This window comes from Mustela erminea, chromosome 13 (assembly GCF_009829155.1).
Source record: "Mustela erminea isolate mMusErm1 chromosome 13, mMusErm1.Pri, whole genome shotgun sequence".
Lineage (NCBI taxonomy): Eukaryota > Metazoa > Chordata > Mammalia > Carnivora > Mustelidae > Mustela > Mustela erminea.
This window is the reverse complement of record NC_045626.1, coordinates 35,572,879-35,598,915: the sequence shown is the minus strand read 5'-3', so window position 1 is coordinate 35,598,915 and position 26,037 is coordinate 35,572,879. Positions and strand designations below refer to the sequence as shown.

At 46.6% G+C, this 26,037-nt stretch overlaps 1 protein-coding gene across 10 annotated transcripts in view; it reads left to right on the top strand.

Moving 5' to 3' along the window:
• Positions 1 to 25,364, top strand: part of FHOD3 (formin homology 2 domain containing 3) — a 461,736-nt gene extending 436,372 nt beyond the window's left edge. For 8 of the 10 annotated variants that reach the window (XM_032310983.1, XM_032310980.1, XM_032310982.1 and 5 more), the window contains 5 exons: positions 2,462 to 2,654; positions 6,478 to 6,501; positions 7,966 to 8,140; positions 15,398 to 15,559; positions 24,767 to 25,364. In XM_032310983.1, coding sequence (XP_032166874.1) covers positions 2,462 to 2,654; positions 6,478 to 6,501; positions 7,966 to 8,140; positions 15,398 to 15,559; positions 24,767 to 24,849 — 637 coding nt within the window. In that variant the 3' untranslated portion in view covers positions 24,850 to 25,364. The remainder of the gene's footprint in view (positions 1 to 2,461; positions 2,655 to 6,477; positions 6,502 to 7,965; positions 8,141 to 15,397; positions 15,560 to 24,766) is intronic. The other 2 variants (XM_032310976.1, XM_032310984.1) reach the window with 2 other exon arrangements.
• The last annotated feature ends 673 nt before the right edge of the window (positions 25,365 to 26,037 follow it).

Here is a 26,037-nt window from a genome sequence, read left to right as displayed (position 1 = left end):
GCAGCCAGTGGAGGACGGCCTCAGAGAACTCAGTAAGGGGCTTGCACTCCAGGGGGAGAGATGGGGAGACAAGCAACACTCACACTGGCTTCCTGGTACCCCCCAATCCACCCCTCCCCTTCTTGGGCCAGACCCCATAATCTTTGGCACACTTGAGGGAAAGAGTGGATGGCGGAACAGAGCAAAGAGACTGAGGGATCATCCCCCCGATTTTTTCTTGTGTGCGCTATCCTATGCTACCGCATCATAGATCCTATCTGCCCTCTCTGGTGTCAGGTAGGAGTAAGAGATAGGAAGAAGGAGTAAGAGCCAGGAAGAAGGAGTAAGAGTGTAATCAACACAGGGAATGACAAAGTGCTGTTTTATAAAACTGATCAAGCTTCTCTGCGGAGGTGATGGTTGGGCAGAATCTTGTAGGATGAGAGACAGGAAACAGCTGGGACTAGACACCTTTCAGAGCCTGAGGTCCTGCCAATGGAATGGCCTCCCTGCCCCTCCTCCTGCAGGCTTTCAGCCATCTCAGTGTCGCTGTAGGATCCCCGCACACCAGCCCTGGGGCCTGAGGCTTCTTAAGGAATCTTGAGTCCATTGCGGCTGGGTTCAGTCGAGATGAGAGAGGAAGTGGGGCTGCTTGTGCGGTACCTCGTACGGATGGACCACGTCTTGTTAACCTGTTCATTTGTTGGACATTTGGCTCATCTTTACTTTTTGGCTGTTATGATTATTGCTGCTAGGAACATTTCTGTAGAGGTTTTGTGTAGTCATGCATCTTCTTTTCTTCCGGGTATATACGTAGGAGCAAAATTGCTAGGTTATAGGGTAACCCTGTGTTTAACTTTTTAAGAACTGCCAGACTTTTCCATAGCGGCTGAACCATTTTATGTCTCTGCCTGCTGCATTATGGGGGCTCTAGTTTCTCTGAGTCCTCACCCACTCTTGTTTCTGTCTGTAGTTTTGATTTTCATTCTCCTAGTGATATGAAACAACTTTTCATGCACTTATTAGCTATTTGTGTATCTTTTTTGGAGAAATGTCTGTTCACATCCTTTTTCCATATTCTCTTTGTCTTTTCAGTATTGGGTTGTAATATTTCTATATATTTTCTGGATACAAATTGCTTATCAGACACATGATTTGCAAATTCTCTCCCATTCTGTGGGTTGTTTTTTCACTCATGATGGTGGTCTTTTGAGACACCAAAGTGTTTAATTTTGATGAAGTCGAGTTTATCTATTTTTCTTTGGTTGTTGATAGTTTTGGTGGCCATATAAGAACAAAATCATTGGGTAATCCAAAGTCATGAAAACTTACAGTCTGTGTTCCTCTAAGAGCTTTATAGTTCTAGCTAAATTTTATGACCTTAAACAGCATTTTTTCAACCCTTTTAATTACAAGTTGTCTGTTTTACTGTATTATTCTTCACATGAAGAATAGGCCCATTTCCTTCACTTCAAAACAAAACGAAACCCCTATTGTACAAATTAGAATGATCAAAAACAAAAGTAGTTGTCCACAAATAGTGGTATCATTTATATAAGACTGTTTGGTCTACATTCTAATGTCCCTCTGTCTCCTAGTATCTTCTTTCTCATTTCTTGATAACTAAAGATGGTGTACATGTTTGCTTATTTAATTTCTTTTACAAAGTGTTGGTCAATGAAATCCAATAGTTTTTAATTTATAAAGTTAAATAGCTGAAATTTATTTGGGCCTGTTTATGTGTTTTTGAATGAAATTAAGATTGTATGTGGGGCACCTGAGTGGCTTAGTCAGTTGAGATTCAGACTCCTGATTTCAGCTCAGGTCATATGCCAGGGTCATGAGACCCAGCCCTATGTTGAGCTCCACAGCCGGCATGGAGCCTGCTTAGCATTCTCTCTCTCTCTCTCTCTCTCTCTCTCCCTCCCTTTCTCTCTGCCCCTGTGCCCTCCCCCACTCATTTGTGCACACCTTCAAAAAAAAAGGGGGGATTGTATGTAATATCATGAGAAAATATTTCAGAGTATTTACTCACAGAAAACTTAATCAGCATTTTTACAAACCATCCATTAATAGCTCATATGATTGGGTTTATTCCAATAATCATTACAGTAGGTTCTCAAGGAATCGCTAAGCTGTATTTCCTTATTCCGTATTCAGCTCTTACATAATCTAGAAACTTGTGCAGTGTTTTCTTTAAAATATTACAAGAGTGTTGCACATACATTTTAGAAAACAGTAAACCACCGAGAAGCAAACAAAACAGTAACTAAATCCTGAAGTCCCACCACCTAGACATCCTCCATCAGTGAGTTGAACTTGACTTCCGGTTGAACTGGTGGCTCCAGAAGACTCAGCCCCAGAGCCCCAGGAATGAAGAGCACTGCCTGCCTGACCGGTTTTTCTTCTGGGAGTTTTTAGACCATTGGTTTTTTGTTCCTTAGAACTGGCGTCATCACCGCTATTGGCATTTCCATTGCAGGTTCCATTCCTTTTTGCTGTTCATGGGACACCCACCTTACGCGATTCGGGAAGTCAACATAAACAAGTTCTGCAGGATCCTCAGTGAATTCGCGCTGGAGTATCGCACCACCAGGGAAAGGGTTTTGCAGCAGAAACAGAAACGGGCCAACCACAGAGAGAGAAATAAGACCAGAGGGAAGATGATCACTGACGTAAGTTCCGTGAAACCCGTTGCTTTGTGTCATTTGTTGCGAAAGTAGATGAACCCCACGCAGTGTGGGGCTGATCTTTTTTTTTTTTTTTTGGTGGAAAAAAATTCCATTTTTTAAAAAGTGCTCTTAAACCCTTCCTCTCCTATTACTGTGAAAATCTGCTATTATGACAGACATGGGATAAGTCCATGTGAATTAAGCCTATGTGGCTAGAGGAGGAACTTTAACCCATGTCGGGGTGTTGTAGGCTGTGGTGTCGTGAAGAGCTTGATGCCGTTTTCAACCTCTGGAATGTGGGTAAAAGTGGAAGAAAAGAAAAAATATAAAAGACGGTGCCGCGTGTCCTAGGAAGACAGATATACTGATTTGGGAATTGAGTCAGGATTTTAATCGTTCTAACAGTGCTATACAACAAGTTGACACATGGACCACCCTTTCAAGGCACTGAATTGAGAAAAAATGGATGTGATTGCTTAAAGACACAATCTGAGGGCCCCTTGGGTCAGAGAACCTTAGATGGGAAGAGATCCACAGAACAGTGAATCCAACAGGAGTTCCCCACAGCCCCTTGGGGGTGGAAGTGGGCACCTGCACACTTGTGTGCTTCCCTTGTTCCTGGGCTCCCCTCTCCCACCTCAGCCTGGAACCCTGCAGGCCACAGGTGCTGTGGGCATTCAGATGCAAGATGCTGTCTAAGTGGATGGGAAAGGGATGTGTGAAGATGCCAGAGATGAAGACCCACCATGCAGGTGCCTCTTTCTGGTGGGTCTTTAGGAAACCTAACTCATCTGTTTCTGGATCTGCGAAGCACATTGGCACTCAGTGATACAAAGAATGGGATGGGTAAATGTCTAAGCGGTAGAGTGCCATCATTCTAAGGGTTGCAAGCCTCCACTGAGCTCAAATTAGGCAGATTTCTTTGGGGAGGAATCAAATCAGTTCTGCCCACTGTCTCCAGGTAGGTGTGCATGTTGTAGGAGAAACAGAAGGCACGTGATTACTGGCCACATTCTTGAGGGATGTGGAGACAGGATCTATCAGCTCAGAAATTTTGTTGTAATTTTAAGACATTTCTAAGAACAACCAGAGACTCATCCCCTCACCCAGACTCCTTGTTCACCTGGAATTTTCTCAACCCTTACATCACTTCTCTGCAGAGGAGCCCTTTGCATAGCCTGCTGCTGTTCCGAATGCCCATGCCACCAGCTGAAATCTGGGTTTGGTAGGACATGAAGCCTCCCATAGGACAGCAACGGGAAGCAAACAATCCATCTGGGCAAACTGTGCCCACTTCTCATTCCACGGTGTTATTTTAAAAAGTTTTAAAAGGGGCTTCCTTGTTTCTGAAGAAGAGAGACACATTGGCGGGTGAAAACTATACAAGCCCAATAGGCTTAATAGTTATGAAAACACAAAAATTTCTTGCCAAATTCTTGAGATTTTTTTTTTACAGATCCCACTAATTTTCAAATTTTGCCCTTCCCTGAAACATTCAGCTTGCCTATTTATAAACAAGGGTAAATGTTTCTAGAGTTTGACTCAAAAATATTTAAATTGCCATTCAGATGTGGACAGAGCTGGCTTCAGGATTCATCCTCCATGGGGTCCAATTTTCGGTGGTCAAAGTGGCATCATTCACGTAGAGACACTGCCATCTGCTGGAAGATTAGGATATTGTCGCTCAAGACGAAGTGTAGAGCTGCTTTTTCGGACTCTGAATTAGGTTCCCCTGGTGTGCCCACATGTGCAACTGCAGTAGAAGACAAGGATGCTCCAAGGATGTCCTCATGATTAGAAAGCCACACATACACAACTTAAACCACTAAAAACAAAACCTGGCAATGGATGGAGTCCCTGAACGTTAGAGCTGGAAATGATTTTTAGAGAAAATAATTTTTAATATAGATGCTGGGTAAAATGAATGCAGAAGTGGTAGCAATTAGAGATGAGTTTAGGAAAACAATTATTGTTTAAGACACAGTGAAATCTGGGTAAAATCCAAAGACCCTACATTTGGAGTCTACCCTATATCTGCCCTTGTGTGCCTGGCACTCCTCTTCTTTCTCTGCTTCTGAAGTGCAGGCTGCTTTTCTCAAAATCCGGGAGCCCTCCCAGGTAGAAGTCAGTGAGAAACTAAGGGATTCCTCATCCTTGTGCCCTGAGCTAGTTCTAGACAAAATAGTGACATAGACAAGGCAAGCAGCATAAGACGCCGTAGCCCTGTCTGCTGTCATCATATTCAAGATGGGATGCAAGACCTCAGGCCATCAGTCCAAGGATCTCCCTATCAGGGCACAGGGGGGAGCACTGTTGACCTTGAAAATGAACCAGCTATTATTTTAGCAGCAAAATGAGTTTATTCAGGAATGGCAGAGGAACTGCAATTTGGGACATGCAGGCTATGACCAAAGCATAGGCAGGTCCAGAGAACAAAGGAGAGGAACGTTAATTTATTGAGCAAAGAGGGCATTGGGAAGGCTGTTTCCAGTGAAAGTCCCTTGGAAGAAAGTAAGCATTCAGGGTGGCAGTGGTTTCTCATGGGCGGAATTGTGGCAGTTTCTCATTGGCTGGGCTGTTGCCAGGTCAGGAAAGAATCTTCATCCTTCTTGGGTTGTAAGTTAGGCTGCTTCTTTTTGGTGGCTGCAACTGAGGAGGGCACCCCCTCTGCTGTCCTGACTATTTTAAATATTTCCTTCAGTTTTGCAGGCATGTCAGCTTTGTCTTCTAGAAAAAGGGAATGCTAGTTCCTTTGGGGGACAGTGAGAAGGCTAGAGATTTTGTATATGTAGTGCCTTGCACTTGGGCTGATGGCTGAGAAAATACCAACAATCCCGTTTAAATAAATAAGCTCCAAGATAGACATAGAAATAGAGAGGACAGTCGTCTCTGGGTGTAGTGCCACTTGCCTGAGGGTGGTGGGGAACATGGCGAACCAGAAGCATTTTGTCATTTCAGCTCCTGAAAGTTGAGTTGGTTCTTAAAAAACCTTGTGTCCAGTCTGCAGGCCTGGCTGTATAACCTCAGTGGAAACACAGGTTACGTTGAGGGTATTTTTCATCTAAAACCAAGAGATGGACATGACGTTCACCCTCAGTTTATTTTTAGGAGAGGGATATTTATTTAAAAGATGCTTCAAGAAGTTTATCTGGTGATAATTAAAAGTTGGGCATGTTCTCTCAGAAAGCCTCCATGAGAGGCGGGTAAGATTTTTAAAAGGACTGAATTTCATGTTTCTGAGGAGAGAGTAATGGGACCTATTCTGCTTGGGCAACTGTTGTGCCTATTCTGTCTGGGGTGTGTGTGGCAGGATTCATGGAGGCCCAGACCTGGCAGCCTGGACAGGGAGGCTCAAGCACTCCGGGTGAGAGGGGATAGCAGCTGACAGGGAGCACCAGGCACGTGGACGTTGGCTCACCCGTAGAGGCCCTGATGACTAGCAGGTTGTGGTGGGTTTCACAGGATGTGGCCAGCTGAGGAGCAGGGCACAGAGCTGGGAGTGAGGTCTCCGGTAGTCAGGATACCAGGTACGCTGGCTATGCACCCTTGGACGGCCTCAGGAGGTTGGTCTGGAGCCCCTCAAATGCCTCCTGACATTACTCAGAACTGGCCTTGGGGCTCAGAGAGGCAGTACTTGGCCACAAGCAGGAGGGCTGTGCAGTCGGGGTCTGGCAGTTCCTGCATCAGAAGGGCGGACCCTGGTTGTGGCGGCCAGTTATTTTATTTGGAATATGGTGTGACATTGAGATGATCTCATCTTTGCTAACCTCTGTACCTTCTAAGAATCCCTTCTGTCTTTTCCATCCTGTCCTGTCCACTCGGGTAGACTGATGAAGAGGATGACATGGAGGTAGGACTGTTTCTGAACACGAAGAAGGCCACCGTTGACCTTCCCAAGCGTGCTGTAGAGTCTAACCTAAACTAAGCGGCATGAGGCATCAGCACCACCCAGTGCTCTAAACCATGCATGATTGTTTTCTGGTTGCTTTCCGTGTGATCACTAACCTCCTTACACGGATTCTCATCATGATGGGGATGCCAGGAATCAAAAGGCTAACTGCATTTGCCAAGTCTCCCTCAGTCCCAGGCCCTGTCAAGAATGACAAGTTTGGCTGGTCTAATATTGGAGATATTTTCCCAATATTGGAGGAGTAGACAGGGAATTCTCCCTCCAGCCCCTTGCCTGAGACTTTGGGCAACCCCAGTATGAAAACTGGATTCTAGAATAACCATGAAAAGAGCCCTAAAACCAAAGAGAAAGTGGGACAGCAGCCCCAGATGTGGTCATTTCTCAGGGGCAGCCATTGACTTGTGCCCCTTTTCTCAGCCGGCATCCATCGGACTCACTGGAAGTCATGCTTGCAGGGGTGGGATGTCAAGGGCTCCTCCTCCTGGCCCTGGTGCAGGTGGGAAAACCAGAGACGAGGTCAGGGCTGATTGACCCCAGAAGATGAGGGAGCAAGCAGATAGTACAAGCAGATGTGTCCTGGGCCCTGTTGCCATGGCTGAGACACTTGACGAAAAGAAGCCAGGAATCTGTGGGACTGCTCTTTGCAAACATTCATCTGACTTTCTCCTTCTCATCGGCTGTTTGGCCTTGTGTACATACGGCCCAGTGTTCTAGTGTACCTCTTGTAAAACATATATGCCCTGATTCTTTGCTGAGCTACAGTTAGAGGATATGATCATGTATATTTGATGCGTTTTCAAGCCACCCCATGTCTGACACAGCCAGAAGGAATGAGTGCGGCCAAACTCCATTTCAGCATGAGTGTCTGTGTCACATGCTGGCCGGGGGCCTGAAATTGATTCCCTTGGGGCTTTTGGCAGGTCACTGAATCTTGGAGGGCTTCAGTTTCCTTCTCTGTCAAGTGGGATGGGGAGTAGCTCTGGAAAGATTCTTCCCCGTGCTTTTACCATAGTAGGATTCTGTGACTGAATCCCACTTTTTAAATGCTAACATCCTAAGTGATCTACCAGAAAATTTTAACTGATTTCTGGTGCTAAATTAAAAAAAAAAAAAAAAAAAAACTCAATACATTTGATTGACTGGGCATATTTAAATTCTCATATCAGGGCTTTGGTGTTAGAAACAGGTGGGGTTTCTGAGTTCTTCCCAGGGTTGACCAGAGCTCTTCTTTCTGATAAGAGAACTTCCCGTCTGTCTGGATGTTTGTCATTGGCACAAGGAAGATGTTAGGGACAGCGGTGGAGAATGTCTCTGTGGAATGCACACAGACAAGGTTTTTTCCTCAATGGAAGTTGGTGTTCTGGTGAGTCACCTCACGCCCTTTCCCCTACTTTGGTCTTGCAGTCGGGCAAGTTCTCCAGCAGCTCTCCGGCACCCCTGAGCCCACCGCAGGGCCTGAGCTATGCTGAGGATGCCACAGAGCATGAGAACATGAAGGCCGTGTTGAAGACTTCGTCGCCGGCGCTGGAAGATGCCACCCCGGTGCTGGGCGTCCGCACCCGCAGCCGAGCAAGCCGAGGTGACTCCTGGCAGGGGGGTGATTGGGGGGGTCCCCGTCACGGCGGTGCAGTTGACAATGCCCAGGAAGTATCAGCTGAGGCCCACCCATGCTGACCTAGACCCTTGTCTTCACTCACATCTCTGGGACTCACTGTAGTACTTCATCTCCAAACCACAGGGGCCTCCAGCAAGTGTAACTTCATTCACATGGGAGGAGTCTTGGTTATGAATGGACCCTTGTGGGTTAAAGCAGGGGACAGCCAGCCATGGCCTCAGGCCCAATTCAGCCAGCCACCTGTTTTACTTGAGGTTTTCCCTGGAATGCATGCAGCCCGTCGGAGGGGTGTGGGTGCTGTCCGTGGTGCGTAAACGCGGCGGTGGCAGAGTTGGCTGGTTGTGGCAGAGACAAGTGGGGCCCGTAGAGCCCCAGGTTTTCACTGGCTGGCCCTGTGTAGGAAAGTTTGCTGGATTCAAGCACAGCCCCTTTTGCCTTTTTAAATCGTTACAGGCACGAAGAAATGAAAACGAAAGATTGTAAAGACAGATAAGAGTTTTTAGGTTTGTTTCATAACTTAGTGGGGGGCTATTTTATCCCACCAATAAATTATTTAGTAATTGAGAATGAGGTGCCTTTCTCACTTGAGAATGTGGGCGGTGGTCCTCCACTTTGACCTGAGAATGTTCGGTGGTGGTCCTCGATCCAGCCTGACAGCACAGGAACCCTCCTTAGTCTCCGTACTGCCTACAACTCACGGCCCACGCTGTTGGTGCTGTCGCTTGGCGCCCCTGCGGTCGGGTCCCAGCCTGTCTCCCCACTCGGCACTCACTCTCCCCAACATGTGGGCACCACCCTTCTCACCCTGTTGTTCTGAGCGCCCCCTGCTGGTGGTGCTGTCTCCTTTCCTCTGCCAGTCCAGGCCCCATTCACCCAGAATCCACCTCCGCCTCCATACTCCTCAACTCAGAGGGCTGCTCCTTCCTTCCACGGATTCCCGAGCCCCCAGTTTAGGCTGCCTCAAGATTACAGACTTTATCACTAAAGAGAACAAACTCCTGGAGGATAGGCTTTCTCCTCTCGGTGTTTGCTTGGCACATGCTAGGTGCACCTCTGGAGGAAGGCATTATTACTTACTGTCTAAGCTGTCGTGCTCCGGCGTGTGGCAGTGGTTCTGGTAGTCAGGTTGTGGGTTAGCTTACCTATCACAAAAACTCGGTAAAGCAGTGAGTACATGCAGTGCCCATCAGGCATTGTCCCAGGCTTAGGAGAACATTGGGAGTCACGAGATGGCAGCTGGAATGTCGAGCTGCGACCTGGAGAAGGCCCGTCAGTGACTCCTAACTGCTTTTGAAGATCAACCGGTACTTTGGGAATTTTGCTGTTGTCAACTCTCTTCCATATAACAAGGATAATAATAATAGTAGTAGTAATACAGTAATAATAACTTCAACATAAAAAATAATTGTAGTTTCCAGTTTTATTTAGAAGAGAGTGAGTTACCTGACACATACAGTTCCTTGGAGCTTCAAGGACCACCAGCTGCCACCGACGGAGGAGTTTTGAAAGGGCTTCCAGGCAGTGTGCCAGATCCCTCAGGTTTATGTGGAATTCCCTAGTGGAAATGCACTTCGGGCTTTTTTATGAAATTACCAGATTTTTTTTTTTCTTCATGTGAGTTCAATATATCACTCTAGTTCCTTTCTTTGCTTCTTAATGTTGGACTTCAGTCTTTACCTTTTAGCAGGGTTTTTACTTTGATAGGCAGTTAAGACGACAGGAGAAGGGCTGCCTTCAGCCACCTTTGCCCCAGTGTTATCCTGAGACACAGATGGCAAAGTAGGAAAGTCCTGTCTTCTACTACAGCCTTGATGCCCAAAATATACCCCAAATACTTGCAAATGTTATTATTATGTCAAAGAACCAAAGATTGGGTTCTCTGAGGTTTGGTTTTTCCAAACTCCCTGACTTCTAGGTAGTCTTGGTTGTGGAGTTAGGAGAAGAAAATACAGAAATATTATGGTTTATCAATGAAAGAGCAGGCTTTTGGTGACCAACAGTAGACAGATAAAGCTGTGAAGAACCACAGTTCTGAACACTCTACGTGGTACATTCCGATTGTCCCATTTTCTTTTTCTTTTCATGTTATTTATTTGAGAGAGAGTGCGTGCACATGGAAGTTGGGGGGTGATAGAGGGAGAGGAAGAGAGAATCTCAAGCAGACTCCCTGCTAAGCTAGGAGCCCAACACGTGGCCTGACCTCACAACCCTGAGATCATGACTTGAGCTGAAATCAAGAGTCGGATGCTTAACTGACCGAGCTACCCAGGCACCCCTGGTTATCTGATTTTCTACAAGGAAGGAGAGGTGTCCTCTTCTTGGCCAGTGCTATCTAGAAAAGGCCTCCATTTCTCAGAAAAGCCAAGTAGTGATAAGTAGAGAAAGGATGTGTGAGCAAGAAAGATATAAAAGGAGAGGAAAAGGTGGGAAAGGTCAGATGGTAAAGAAAATAGTACCATTAAATGCTTAGCAGTAAAGATTATCATTCTACATGAAGCATAAAACAGGGATAAGAATAAAAGAAAAAAACACAGCTTGGCTGTGTTTTGGAGTGTGTGGATGGGAATCACTTGTAACTCGGCACTCAAAAAGACCCAAGACATTCCATAGGTGAGTCTAGACTCTCTGAGCTCCAGCAGCTCTTGCAGGCTTTCTGTCCTGGCCACCTGAGCCTTCAGCTCAGGTCATGATCCCATGACCCTAGGATAGAGCCCTGCATCGGGCTCTCTGCTCAGCAGGGAGCCTGCTTCCTTCCTCTCTCTGCCTCTCTGCCTACTTGTGATCTCTGTCAAATAAATAAATGAAATCTTTTTAAAAAAAGAAGAAGAAGAAGATGATGATGATGATGATGAAGGGGAGCATTAATGTCTGCACTGAGTTGACCACAACCATCAGGAGCCTTGAGGTCCTATACCTGGGTGTATTCAAAGGTAGCTCCATGGAAGCCATCTGGGGAGATGGAATCTAGTTTGCCTAATGGAACATACAGAATATATTAATTTTAAAAGAGAGAGAATACATTAATTTTAGAAAGGAAGATTGTTCAGTTTCTCTGTATTTTCAGGGACTTCTGCTTCTAGATGGAACATAGCAGGGCAGGCAGGCCACCACTCCTTCTAAAACAACTAGATTTTTTTTTTTTTTTAAATAATGGCAGGAGCTTTCTTTTTAAGGGTATCAGCAACCTGTGAAGGGAAAGATAACTAGACAAACTAGAATTGTAGATGAGCTGAGCATGCCACTCCAGGGCCATTTGCCAAGCCTGGCCATAGGCTGAGAATTGGACCTGCTCTGGGCAGAAAGACTCGACTAGGAGAGAGAAGCCAGCAGAATGTCTAATAGCCACATAATGTGGCTCAAGGGATTAGAAGTAGAGGATCTGCAGACTCCTAGAATGTTTTCTCCATGAGACCTTGGCAAGTGCCAGGACAGCATGGAGAAGGGGAGGGAGTGGAACCAGAAAGGCTGGAAGAAATCTGTAGCCTTGAAGGTCTGAGAAAACAAAGCTAGAGTAAGCACTTTTAACAAATACAGATATTTAGAAAGAGATGGGGACAGATGCTTCACTAGTACTTCACCGTGTCTGGTCCCAACCCCACTCAGTACTTCACCATGTCTGCTTCACAGAAAAGAGGGAAGGCTGGGGGAAATGACTCTGATCCCAGTCTCTGCATCTTTCTGTACACAAAATGCAGTGCATGGTCCAAATCTGAGCCAAGAGGAGAAAGGAATATTTGGCCAACAAGGAAAAGGAGGCAGTAGCAGCAGATCCACAGGTTGTCCAGATGTTGAAAATTGCAACCAAGTTTTAACCATTGCAAATGTTAGAGAATGTTAAGGAGAGTATAGGCAAATTTATTAAAAAGTGGATCATTTCAACCGCAGATTGGAACTTATTCTTAAAAATAATCAAATGGACGTTTGAGAACTACGAAAGAAGTATCTGCATTAAGGAACTCATTGGATGGGTTTAAGAGCAGACACTCCCCAGCAAAGGAAAGGGTTAGTGCATTCAAAGACAAGTTATTAGAAAATGTGCAAAGTGAAGCATAGTGAGGAAAAAGTGGATGGAACAGAATAAAATGTAATCAAATGGTCTCACCTGTGTGTAACTAGAGAAGCGACAGAAGGACAAGAAGCATTAACGCAAGAGCTAATGTCTACGAATCTCCCAATGCTGATGATAGGTATCAACCCACATATTTAAGAAACAACAAATCCAAGGAGAATAAATGAAAAGAAAACTGTGCCTAGGTGTAATGTAGGCAGACTGCTAAAACCCAATGATGAAGATAACATCTTTTAAAAAGTCAGATGGAAAAGATAAATTACCTTCTAAGTTACAGCCATCATAATGAGGACTCCGTGTTATCAGAAGCTGTGGAAGTCAGAAGAAAGTGAAATGACATCTTCAAACTGCCAAGAGGAAAAGCTCTAAACCTAGAAGTCTGTATCCAGGGAAGTTCTTTCAGAAACACAGGAAAAATTTTATTACATTAAAATATAATCTTTTTGATATAATTATTTCTAATTTAAACTGTTACTTTAGGTTATATTTTTAAGGGGAAAATTAAAATTACAGTGTTTTCTTTCCAACTGCAATTTACATTTTTTTTAATTGAAGTATATTTGGCACACAATGTTCTATTAGTTGCAGGTGTGTAACATTGTGATTCAATGAGTGTATATGTTATCAGTTTATATATTTTTAAAAATGAAGTAAAAAGTAAAGTGATATGGTGCTATCATAATCTATAATGCCTCATTCCTTCTACCATATCCCAGTGTATATAAATGTCTTGCGGACTGCCTGGGTGGCTCAGTTGGTTAGACATCTGACTCTTGATTTTGACTCAGGTCATGATCTCTGGGTCATGAGATGGAGCCACATGTCAGGCTCCACACTCAGCAGGGGAGCTACTTGAGATTCTGTCCCTCTGCACTGCCCCCCCCCCACACACACATGTGCCCACATGTGCGCTCTCTCTTTCTCTAAAATAAATAAAGTTCAAAAAAATCTTGCTAACATTTGAGAGACTGTGGTGAGCCAGTGGCCTCTTGGGGTCTGTAAAAAGTGTGGGTAGTGTTTCCCTGATGCTCTGTGTGGGTGCAGGCTTCCAGGGCAAAAAGCTTATACATGGCCAGAAAGAAAGCATACAAACAGTTACCAGGCAGGAAAGTAACCAAAGAGAGGGGGGGATAAAAAAGCAGAATCAGGACTGAGGTCACAAAAGGATGACATCATCACAAAACCAAGTCTGGCAATCCTGCACATATGGCAACACATCCCTTTGAAGCATCTCCTGACATATTACAGTAAACGCAGATCCCTAGGGACATCTGAGATGGGAAGAATTGGGAATTCTTAGTAGGAAGATTAGAGGATGCCTTCATTTTTGGCCCAGTGCTCTGAAAATGTATTATGAGCAAATACAGATGATTGAAAATTGTGTGTTTTTGGAAGGATAGCTTGGCATTTTGAAATGAGACACAGAATTATAAATCAGTGTGTAAAAGGGAAAACTCGAAATTGCTGGTCCAAATACAATTGCACTATTGATTGCTCTATCTGCTCTGAGAAAGATCATTGTTCAGAAGCGCTGAAGGGTCCCAGTGTCAGAGCTGTGCCAGTGTGTGAGGACTCTTGCCTCCAATTAGACCACCTGAACCATCCTGAGAAGGCAGAAAAATTGAGCCATTTCAAAAATTCTTTTCTGAGAAGAGCCTATTCTTAAAGGGTTTTATGTTGCTGGAAAATCTAATCTGATGGAAGCAAGTAGATCAAGTGAACTTGGGCATAAGCAGAAAAGATACAGTTACTGGTTTTATATATACCAGTGCTGTGGCTGTGCTCCCATTCATACGACAAATGTTTAAAATAACAACAACAATAACAACAAAACTTTGTTGTTGGAATACAGGTTGACCTATAGCCATAGGTCTCAGACACATGCATGTGGTGGAACCCCAGGAATCCTGCTACTCCTTTTGCAAAATGTGAACTACTTATATATGCAATTCAGCAATGTGCATTTTACTGGCAGAAATTAGGAGTGAATCATAACATATTGAGTATTTACTGGAAAATTTCAACCACAAACACGTGTCCATAAAAATTACAATCTACTGAACAGTGATCAGCTATTCTTAACTATTGCCGTCAATATCCAAATGCCAAAAGCTTTTAAAAAATTAGTATGAGAGAAGTGCCTTGGTGGCTCATTCGGTTAAGCATCTGCCTTCAGCTCAGGTCATGATCCCAGGGTCCTGGGATCAAGCCCTGCCACAGGCTTCCTGCTCAGCAGGAAGGAATGAGCCCTGCTTCCTCTCTCAGTCAAATAAATAAGTAAAATCTTTTTAAAAAATTAGCATGCTGATTTTTTTTAAAGATTTTATTTATTTATTTGACTGAGAGAGACAGCGAGAGAAAGAACACAAGCAGGGGGAGTGGCAGAGGGAGAAGCAGAGCTGAAGGCAGACGCTTAACCAACTGAGCCACCCAGGTGCCTCTCTTAACCAACTGAGCCACCCAGGTGCCTCTCCTGCTACAATTTTTTAAAGGTTAGGTAATCCAGGGTGCCTCAGTCAGTTAAGCAGTTGACTCTTGATTTTGGCTCGGATCATGATCTCAGGATCATTAGATCAAGCCCTGTGTTGGACTCTGTACTCAGCTGGCAGTCTGCTTGAGATTCATTCTCTCTCTCTCTCTCTCTCTCTCTCTGCCCCCCTACACTGTGCACTCACTTGTGCTAGCTCTCTTTCTCTAAAAATAAATAAACCTTAAAGTAAAATGAAGTTCCTTGCAAAAAAAAAAAAAAAAAAAAGATTAAGCAGTCCAAAGGTAAACCATTATAAAATCATGGTATCTTTTTAACTAGAAGAAAGTTAGGGTTAGTTGACATTCACTAGGCATAGAGAGCCGTGGATAGAGAGCTGAATGAACCCATTTCTCCGGACATTACTGGGTGGACATCGCCGAGTGTCTGTGCTGTGCTCTGTGCGCTCCCAGGATCATGGGGCTGGCTGGGTGGAGACCTTCCGCAGCCATGTTCAGGGGAGCAGGTAAGTGCTCCAAGTGCGCATGCGTGAGGGTGAGTCCTCGCGGTTCCCGCAGGCTCACGCTGCCGCCCCGGCCGCGGCTGTGGCCGGTCACTTACAGCGCTCTGTGCCTGGAAGAACGTGTTGGCATTTTCTCTAGTGTGTTCCTTCTCTCTGGTTCAGGATCCGCCAGTTCCTGGACTGTGGGAACCGATGATTCCCCTAACGTCACGGACGACGCAGCCGATGAGATCATGGATCGCATCGTCAAGTCGGCCACCCAGGTGCCCAGTCAGCGGGTGGTGCCTCGGGAGAGGAAGCGCTCCCGGGCCAACCGGAAGTCTCGTAAGTGCCTTGGGGTGGGCGTGAGGGACTTGCCCTAGGGGGACCTGCCCTCCTGACCAATACACCTGGGGAGGAGCAGTCACTGAGGGGCCGGCTCCAGTCCTCAGTGACACGTGGAGGGTCCACCCAAACTCACCCACGAAAGGTCTCCTTGCCAGTGTGGAGGAGGGGGCTGCAGCCACATGCCGTCCAGTACATTTGCCACTTCTGGTCAGGCCTCCCTCAGTTCTTGCCTGTTCCCAAGAGCGTCTGAAAGACCCTTGAATATATCTGGCGTGTAGGGGTAGGTGCAGGGGGGCCATTTGGCAAGCACTGCCCCCAGATTCTTTGCCAAATCTGTATTTTTGCATCGGGCCACTTTGTAGCTGAAGATGGTTCTCCTAGGGATTCACTGCTGCTCACAAACATGTCAGAGGTCAAAACCAATGGTTTTTATGGTCATTGGGGTGCTTAGAATACTTAATGTTAATCTAGATTGACCAGTTTGATTTGTTTCTTTTGCCACTCAATGGAGAAGTCCACTAAATCAAAGGGATCGATTTTTCCCCTTTGAACCCTCTGCCTGTTCCCGCTCACAGGATGGTGGGTGTGGGGCTGCCCCTGTAGGCACCATGCTAGCTCTCCGAGGGGCTGCTCTCCGGGTTCCTCTGTATCCTTTGGCATATGTCTGCATTAGCCATGACCTTCGCATGTTTTAGGAAAGAGCTCAGCCCCCAGCCTCTGGTCCCGATGGTGTGCCACTTGGCTCAGGAGACCATCTTGGGTCTCTATGGGCTCTGCCTCCAGGAATCAGGGATGGTGAGAGGCACAGGGATTTTGACTGTCACAGGAAGGAAGCCTGTTTACCTCTGCCTGTAATGGCTTCAAAAAGTGAAAGGAGATTGACTCCAGGTAGGCGGGAGTTCAGTAAGAACTCAGACTCAGTTTGATGCCACCTTTGAGATTATGCACGAGGCGGGGGGCGGGGGAGGGGGGATCAAAGTTTGAGCCGCAGAGCCCAAGGGAGAGGGCTGAGAAAGGATGCCATGCAGGGGGGGGTGCCCTCATGGAAGGTGGGCATTGTGGGGCCAGAGCTCTCAGAGAAGGAGACTGCAGGAGGCAGTGACCTGGCCAGTCCCTGGAGGCCTAGGCTATGTGCTCCTCCTCCAGGTTAGATGCCTGTGTTGGCGAAGAGTGTAGACCCTGCCCTCTGGTCTAGTCTAGAGGGAACCAGATTCTTAGAGAGATACATAATGTCACTGGGAACAATAACACAGTCATAATTAATTTTCCTCTTCAATCTGGCCAGGGAGATATTTTGCCTGTTTTTGTGGCTGACATAAACTAATTTCCTGTGGTATCATTTCCATTCCAATCTTATGCAAAACAGCCGTATATTCTTTTTGTTTAGCCAAACACATTTTATTCTGCGATGCAGTTACTACAACAAATACAGCCCTGCATGTGTGTAAGTGTTTATCTGTAACAGGCTTAATTTATTAGTAATGGCACCATCAATAGAAATTTAAGATGGGGGAAAGTTACTTTGATTTCTTTTTAAGGGGGATGATAAACTCCAGCTTTCTCGCAAGAGGTTAAATGAATAAGAAAAAAACCAATTTGCAAAATCGATGTGAAGTTCCATGGTATGGGTCTCCATCTCAAACAATGGTGTATTTGATTTGATTGTTTAATGGCCGTGATGAGGCAAGGGGGTGATGAATAACCAATGTATTGGGGCAATCACTCATTTGGCTGAAGACAGTAATAGTACGACTATTGCAGGAAACCAAACAGAATCCATCCCATAATCTAGAAATTTACGACCTCCAAGCCACTTGAGAATCTTCCAAGATAATTAAATGTCTGCGTTCGTGTTTGATGCTGGTGACTAGGACCGCACATGCCAAATGTCCTCCTAAATCTTGAAATATGCAGCTGGTGGGGACACAGGGAAGGCGTCTTAATCAATTCGCAGGTTCCCATGGCTCAGCTCCGCTTTTCCAGCTGGTGACAACCCGGTCTCATTAAGTGAAGTGTTTTGACTTGTCCAGTTGATTTTTAGCCTGTGAAATGGTCTATCCAATGTTCTTTCATGTCCCTGTCCCTGATTCGAGCAAAGGTTCTACAGTTGGCCGGTGGATCGGACCGAGGGAGAACATTCTGGGAGGTTTTGGTTTTTTTCTTATATAGGTTTTTCTCTTCATCACATTGGGGCAACTATTTTGTCCCAGGGTGGTTTGTTCTCTTAGGCATCCTGGATGTTGGCCTTCTCTAGAAAATCCTAAAGCTGAATGGCATTTGAAGTATCCTTACCACTGTGATTCTGCAGAATGGGCCGTGGTAGCTGGTAAGGAGGGGGAGCTGCTTCCCCATGTTCTTTTCTCTTGGACCTATCTTTGGAGGAATGTCTCTGCCCAGCTGGCTGGCTACATATGGCCAATAGCCCAGACTATCGAAGAACAGAACAGGGTTTAGGGACTCATAATCTCTCTGTTCTCTTTTCCTGGGGAGCCAGATCTTGTCACAGTAGAGAGGCTAGGTACCATTTTCATATTTGAGTTTTCTTCTAAGGTGGGGGCCTGGGCCCCACCTGTGACATGACTATGAAGTTTGGGCACAGAGCTATATTTCTGTAAAGATGTGATTACTTTGATGTGACTTACAAATAAACTGGCCAATTTCTTAGCTAATTAAGATCTTAAGGCTGATCACCCTTAGAAGAACAGTTTCTCAGTGGAAAGAGCCAGAAGTCTAATTCCAGGGACTGCTGGGAAAGGAGCACAGAAACTTGATTTGATCTGATGCTCTGACCCCCAACAGCCCACCCCCCCCAACCATGACTGTCTCCTCGTCATGTCCTGAAGCTTCAGCATCCCTCTCAAAGGGCATGTGACATAGCTCACATTGATTTGATGTAACTAAAATTTATTTCTTCTACAGAATTTTGAGGGGTAGAGCCATGCTGTCTGTTAAGTAGAATTTGATGGAGAAGGAAAACCATCGAATCTGAAAAATTATTGAATTTGTTTTAGGGAAAGCAGGAGCTATGCCTCGCAAAATATTAGATCTGGCTCTGGATCTAATCAGTACACAGCTTTGTTTACTTGTCCCTATGTTTCCAAGGTGGTTAATTAATTTTCCCATTATTCTCATTAAGGAAGACTTCCCTGTGTTTTGTTTAAATAGTTTTTGCTTACTGATTATGAATCATTTTTATATTCTTTTATAGGGCAAGCTAACAATGGCAATAAAACAGAGGTTTTAAAACTCATGCTCTTGCAATAGAGTAAAATAAGATGTTAGTGGAAAGGATAAAAAAGGCTCAAACTTTTGTCTTCTCCCCAACAACTTCATTCCTATTTACTCAGCCCCTGAGTTCATTACAGAAGGACTGACCTTCCTCTGAAGATAGCTAGCTGAGGTGCTCATGGGACAGGAGGACAGAAAGAAGTCCAAGTGAGGACTGACCATCTGTTCCCTGAACCATGTGGGGAGTTGCTGCCTTGTGCAGGACCAGCTGGAGGGTGTGTGCCTCATGGGAGGAGGGGTGCCACCCATGTTTTCTCCAGGCTACAGAAGAGGGTGACCAGAACAAGCTGGAGCTGACCGTGGCTTTCTGATTTCTTGTGGCCTCCTTTAAGCCTCTGATGATTTTAAGATTTTTCTCTCTAGAAAAGTGAGAGCAGGAAGTGAGGAAGGCATTTGCAGCCTTTGCTCTGCATTGGGAGGGTCTTGGAGGTAGGGATAGATAGTCCCCACCTGTCCTGCAGGAAAGAGACTTGAAGGGCTATGGGGGGTGGGGGTGATGGAGGACGTCATCAGAGTCTGGGAGCTTGGAAGAGCAGTCAGGCCCAAACAAGAGGAGGTGCTGTCCGAATGCCCAACAGACCCCATGTCACCCAGACCCTGAAGGCGGGCCCAGCAGTGGGGTGTATAGGCCTCACACCCAAGCCTGGAGGCCCAGCCAGAGGTCAGGACTCTGATGCAGCAAGAAGCTCGGCTAGAAGCTTCGGGTCAAAGAGGCAGATGCAGGAAGAGTTTGGAAATATTTTACTGTGTTGGGTGGCCCTCTTGTTTCAAGTTCAGACAGCTCATCCTCCCAAACTGGGAACTACCACTCTCCTGAAAAAGAAGAGGCTGGCTTCTCTGTCTTCCCCCATATCTGGGTGCGAGGTGCCCATTGGACTCAGAGTTGGAGATTCGGGAGGAGGGAGGATCAGTGAAAGGAGGAACCTGGAGTCAGTTTGTCCTGCCTGTGAGAGCTGCTCTGAAAGCAAAGCAAAGAGGGTTCCTGTAAGGGGCTTTGGAAAGTGCCAGGCTCCTTCCTGACATGAAAATAGTGTATTTCATTGACTTTGCTGCTTTGCGGTTCCCGTGGAATCTGTTTCCCTGTGTGGAACGTACCCATTCATACAAAACAGCTGGAGACGGGGTCCCTCCTCACTCACTCAGCCCCACTGAGCCTCAGTCTGCTGTCCAGTGAGGCCAGCAGGGCCCCCTCCCAGGTGGTTGTGAGCACTGAGTGAGGTGCTCTGCATCTGACAGGTTCCCACCGTCCTCCCTCCCCAGCTCTGTCACGCTGCTGCCCAAGGGACCCCAGCCAGGGGGGAATATGAGGCTGAAGTCACATGAGAACCCAGGCACAGGAAGCACACCTACCTAGCTGTCACTCTGCTACAGCACCCACCTGACTTGGCCTGCGGGGATTAGACCAGACCCATCTTCACCTCTCCTGTCCCCCAGGGTGCAGTTTGAGTGGGCTTGTCACTGTGCACCCAAGGCTGGGTTGTCACCAGCATTTCCATGAATGTCTTCTTTCTGTCCCACTACCCTACCCACGCTGTCGTATTGCATTGAGACAGCATGCCTCCTCCCAGGTGTGGAGGACATTTTAAGAGCTTGACACTTTTGAAAAGTATTGATCAGTTCCCTTGTAAATTGCCTGTCCATTTAGGAAATCTCTGCTTCTAATAGACAGATTGCTGAGAAAAAATAAGATGGAGGATAGACACAAGAAAAGGGGCTCATATGATTAGATAATCAACGTTAACAGAACAAAATGAGCCAACACACAGAAAGTCTAATATAGAATCAATAAGCACGATAGAGCTTTAAACATTTCTCTGTATTTAAGTCCAAAGAGGCATGAGTGAAGCCACCATTTCGGCTCCACTTAAGGGACAGTTTCCTCAAGGAACAAGGCGTGAATAAATAGCATCAGGCTTGTCACTTCCCAGCAACCAGGCACATAATTTAAGACCTCTTGACGTTCTGATATTAGTCCCCGTAGTCCTAGACATGGTACTCTCTGTATACATGGTAGAAAATTTTTAGTAGTATCTTAGGGATTACAAAAAAGCTAACTTATTTCCAAATTGTTTGGCATTCTGTGCAAAAGAGAAAAAGAACTATCAGTGATCTAAAGGTGAAAGGGTGCTAATAGATTTCTGTCATATGGAAGTAAAACTCGGTGGATGTCCCATGGGTATGAAAGGTGGTCCCAGGGACCCACCCTTTTCCAGGGTGGGCTGGGTCTCACATGTCCTGCCTTAAATCCGTCTGTGGACCACTTACTGTGTGCCCTTGGGCCAGGGACTTGATCTCTCTGTGCTGTCCGCTCACTCGCTGGAGAAATAATAACGGGACTCTTCTCACAGGGTTTCCATAGAATTAGATTCCACGGATTCCACGTGGAATCATCCGGGTTAACCCTCAGTAAGTGGAGGCCACCCTCACTGTTATTCTCAGATTCAGCTCATTCTTAGCGAAGAGCTGCCTGAGAGCACTTTGTGGGATCAAACTATTTTTCAATTCTGGGGGCAGTGAGAGAAAAAGAACTTTCGGTTTTTCCCTGAGTCCCCAGACACCCCGTGGGGCACGTTGACAGCAGAGGCTCTCATGTGTCTGATGCCGCTGCTGTCACCGCGGCCTTGTGAGAGTGTCACAAGAGCCAGGGGCAGCGAGTGGCTGCTGGGGCCAGCAAAGTGACCCATGCCGTCTGTGGAAGAGCTGCAGGGCACGCAGGGATCAACATTTGCAGGGTCTGGTCTCTGTTAGGTGGCTGCAGGCAGGGGAAGCAGGCGCGTGTGACAGGCCGGGGAGCAGCCACGCTGCAGGCAGAGTGTTGGCGCGGGAAGCGGGAGTTGGGAGCGGAGAGGGGCCCAGACGTTATCATGTAAGACGTGTGCCAGTGCCCGCCCCCTGGGACTGGAGAAATTCCCTCTCTGATGACTTATTTTTTTCTTCCTTTCTTTCTTTTTTTAAAATTTTATTATGTTAGTCAGCACCCAGTACATCATTAGTTTTTGGTGTCATGTTCCATGTGATGACTCACTTCTATTGTACAGGGTCCATATCCTGCCTGCCCACTTGCTGGTCCCCTCTTTTTCTTATGTCCCAGTCCTTTTTGACTTTCCAGAAACTGAGTGAGAGCCAACACCCTCTCCAGCCAGGGTCTGCTACCCTGCGTGTTTCTCCTCATACTGCATCCCCGTCAGTCCCCTGCCTCCCTGACTGCCCCATTTGGCTCAGGGTAGGGGCACAGGTAACATTTGCTGAGTGAATGAATGAATGAACAAGTGAATGAACGAATGAAGAGCAGGCAGATGGAGGAATGGACACCCAAAGAGACCCTTGCTATGCGTAATTGGAACCGGAGCACAAAGATGAATTTTAACTGATCATCTTCATTTCACATGTCTTTTCAAGTGATAATGTGACTTTTTAACAAAAGAAGAGCTCAGATTCTTAAGGTCTTTGGGGGCTACTATATAGGGTAGTTGTATTTAATATGAGAGAATTTATCGCAGTTGTCACGAAGACCCGCAGTAAGTTGGATTCCATTAATGGGGTGGGTTTTTCTGTGGATTCCTTTCTCGGGACACATCTGGGGAGCAAAGAGACGTGGCCCATGCTGGCTTTTTCCTCTGCAGCAGAGAACACCTTGGCCCAGGCAGAAGGGGCCAGGGAGGACCCCCCCAGGGTGGCCCCTCAAAACTAAGAAGAGGCTACAAAGCTGAGGACGCAGGCTCTGTGTGGCCGGGCAGTGGGGGCAAAGCAGCGCCATTACACTTGGTTCTAGTCTCTGCACCTGTCCCAGAGAGGCTGGCGCAGTGCCCTTGTCAGTGAGATTCTTGCACATCCTACAAGGTGCCAGGGTCCCCACTCAAGTATTCCCGTGAGCTGAGCTGAACTCCACAGTTAGGGGATTAAAGCAAGTGTGTGAACAGGTGTTAAAGAAGCATCTCTAAATGCCCTCCTGTGAGATGCCTATCAGCTCGGGGAGTCTCCTGTAGTCATCTGGCCTCCACGTATCCCCGGAGGCTCAGCAATTACACTTCGTAGACTCCTGGCCAGGCCACCCCCGGGCCTAGCAAAATTCAGGATGCCCTTTGTGTGCAGCATGGTCCTCAACCCGAATTTTGTGTCTTGGAAGAGAGGTCTTGGCAGTCTTTGTCAAGAATGAGAAACATTTTATCTTATTTTCTGCCATTAAAATTATCTTTAACAAACACTTGAAGGAGTGTTTAAAAAACATAAAAGGTTATTACAAACTAGTATTTTTATTGCTGCCCCATAGAACAAATTCCATTACTCAGTTAAATGCAATCTGCCTCCAGCCGAGGCTCTGGAGCCAAACATTTTGTCTGGATGACTTAGACAGTCTGGAGCCCAAGGGCTTCGGGTAGGGGGAGGGCGAGCCAGGGCAAGAACGGCTGCAGACGGATGGTCGGGGAGCCCAGAGCTTGTGTGCGGGGACATGATTGGAGGGTAACCCTCAGCACAGATCTTTGCGTCTCTGTCTGTGTCAGCTCCATGCTTGGTGTCTGTGAGTCTCCCAGCAGTGCTTCAATTCTTTACGTCCTGAGCACACAATAGATCCTGCATAAAGTACTTGTTGATTGACCGACTGATGGGTTAGGTGTTGGCCCCTGTTCAAAGTGCTGATTCCCAGGAGAAAAGAAACCATTTATTCATAGATATTTAGACCCTGTACATTCTACCAGATCTCTTCAGATCTTTTATCCACAGGCTGAGTGGGCTTTTGCTTAGGGGAGGACAGGAAAGCATGGAATATGGGGTGTTGCTTGCAGGCATAGGAGCTGGGATCCTGGTGCACGTATCGTCTGGGGCCCTCCCCTGAGGAGGAGGACACAGGCCCCATGGTCACAGGGGTTGCAGGGAGCTGGGTCTGGCATGGGAAGGTTGAGCTTTACTTTCTCCACATTCTGATCAAGGGCCTGCCCACTCATCTCAGTTACTTTCGCTGATTTAGGATTTAGGGTGGAAGGTATATCCATAACACATCTCTTCTGAAAATGAAGAAAATACCCCAAACTCCCTATGACCTTATATAGAAAGGAGGCCAAATACAACTTATAAATTAAGGGAAATGTAATTAAGCAACCTTTCAAATGCAAGGACTTACCTTGGAAGGGACAGCTGCCTCCTCATTCACCTTTATCCGGCCTTTATTTTGATGTCAGAATTGGTCAGCACTAAACAGTGGGGATACCCACAATGCCGAACTAAACACAAGCCAGTTCTTTGTCACATGTGAGCGTGCCTCCACCTGCCCACTGTAAGCCCCAGAGGAGAGCATGTGTTTCACAGAAAACATCTACCGAGTCTAGTCGGAAGTTTGGCAGTTTGCTCCTTGGCCTCCTGTCCATAAGGACTCACTGGTTGTTGCCTCCAGAGGCCCTTGGATGAGTTGAAACTAAAACCCATCATGCTCGTAGAGATTCCTCCTGCCACCACTTGTCGAGTTCTGTCCCCAGCATCGTCATCCCTCCTGCAGATTTGTGGGGTGATCTTACCTAGATTCAGGAAACCTGTATTTCCCTATGTTCTGTAAGGACTGTTCCAGCTCTGATCCTCTCCTTAGGCTGGCCAGAGGCTGAGCTCTCCACATGCCGTCTGTCCTTTACTCTCACACCCATTTCTCAGAAATCTTATAAGGGTGGGGCTTCCTTTGTCCCCTCTTACAAGGTCAGTCCCTCCACTTGGCTCTTCAGGTCAGCCTCTTACAGCCCCGGAATTTGTCCTGCCCTGGCAGATGGCCAGGAATTTTGGCAGGAGCGATGGGGCGGAGCATCTCTGAGCCCTGTGACTACCCTGGGGGGTCTTTGGGGGGCAGGGGGCAGGGGTGATGGGTAATCATGTGTCAGCTGCTAACCCCTCCCTGTCTTCTCACCCCGTTGTGATCTGCGGGCGCTGTTGCAGTGCGAAGGACCCTCAAGAACGGCCTGACTGCAGAAGAAGCCCGAGCCCTGGGCCTGGTTGGCACCCCGGAGTTGCAGCTGTGACATCTGTGGGTGCCCTAAGAGGTGCGCCCGAGAGTGCAAACTCCTGCTGGATGGAATCCCCGCAGCTGGGGGTGAAGAGCCTGGACACTAAGCACCGAATGTTCCGAAGGAGAGCGTCCATCTCTAGGTGTCTGCGTGCGGCGTGCTGGGCGTTGACGGGGCTCTCGCAGAGTCTCCCTCACACACTTCCTTCCTGTGTCAGCTGTGTTTCTCTTGTTTCCTTGACACCTGGCTTAGTAGTTCCCAAGTGTGACACTTTTTCTGTGCGAGGAGCAGCCCTTAAAAGGAGCAGATGACTCGGTCACAGTTACCGCGGTCGTATGAGGCAGTTTGAGTAGGTCTGCAGACTGGGTCTCTCCACAACACCAACATACCCAGATGGAAACTCCAAAATTGTACACAAAAAGAAAGCACAGATTGTTTACCAGTTGTGGATTTTAGCTGTACTAAATGTTTATACAAATTCATAAATGTACACCATGTTTCAAATACTAAATAAATAGAGTTTAATGCCAGATCTGGACACTTCTTTTCTCTCTGGTGGAAGGCCTTAAACAGCTCCAAAGTCTCACCTCCTTCTGTATCAGGAAAACCTTTCCTCAGGTTCATCCGAAGGCCTCTGGCTTGGAGTGGCCTCCAGGCCCTTTGGCTTTCTTGTTGGTGTTTGCTTTGTGTTAATAGTGTGGGAAGTGCCTGCCTGCCAATGTGCTCTTTGTAACTACTTATTAATTAGGCATCAGTGTTTGTTGCAAGACTTGCTAGCAGTGACCTTCCATAGATCACCTGACCCGTGGGCTTTGTTTTGCTCCATTGTAATGTTGACACAAACATTAGAGTAGCATTTAAAATCTGAAGTATTCTGCAACTCTCTCACTTGCTTCTTACGTAAAAATTCATTTTCTCAAAAAATTTTCTGAGTCCCCAGAACAAAACAGAAATTTAAAATTTTGTCTTCAAAGAACCTCCGAGTGACAAACATAGTCCTTGGCACTTGAGTACTGGTCAGCAGAAGGTAAGGTGTCTGGTGGGGAAGGTGCTGCCAGGGGCCACAGGGGGTGGCTGGTGCCCAGGTGGTGGTTGAGCCTCCATGGAAAGCCCTCTGCCCGGGGTTTCACGGTTCCTGGTGTAGAACCTCTGTCTCTGGGGAGAAGGAGAGGTGAACCACTGCATGGGTAGATCCTCAAGCCA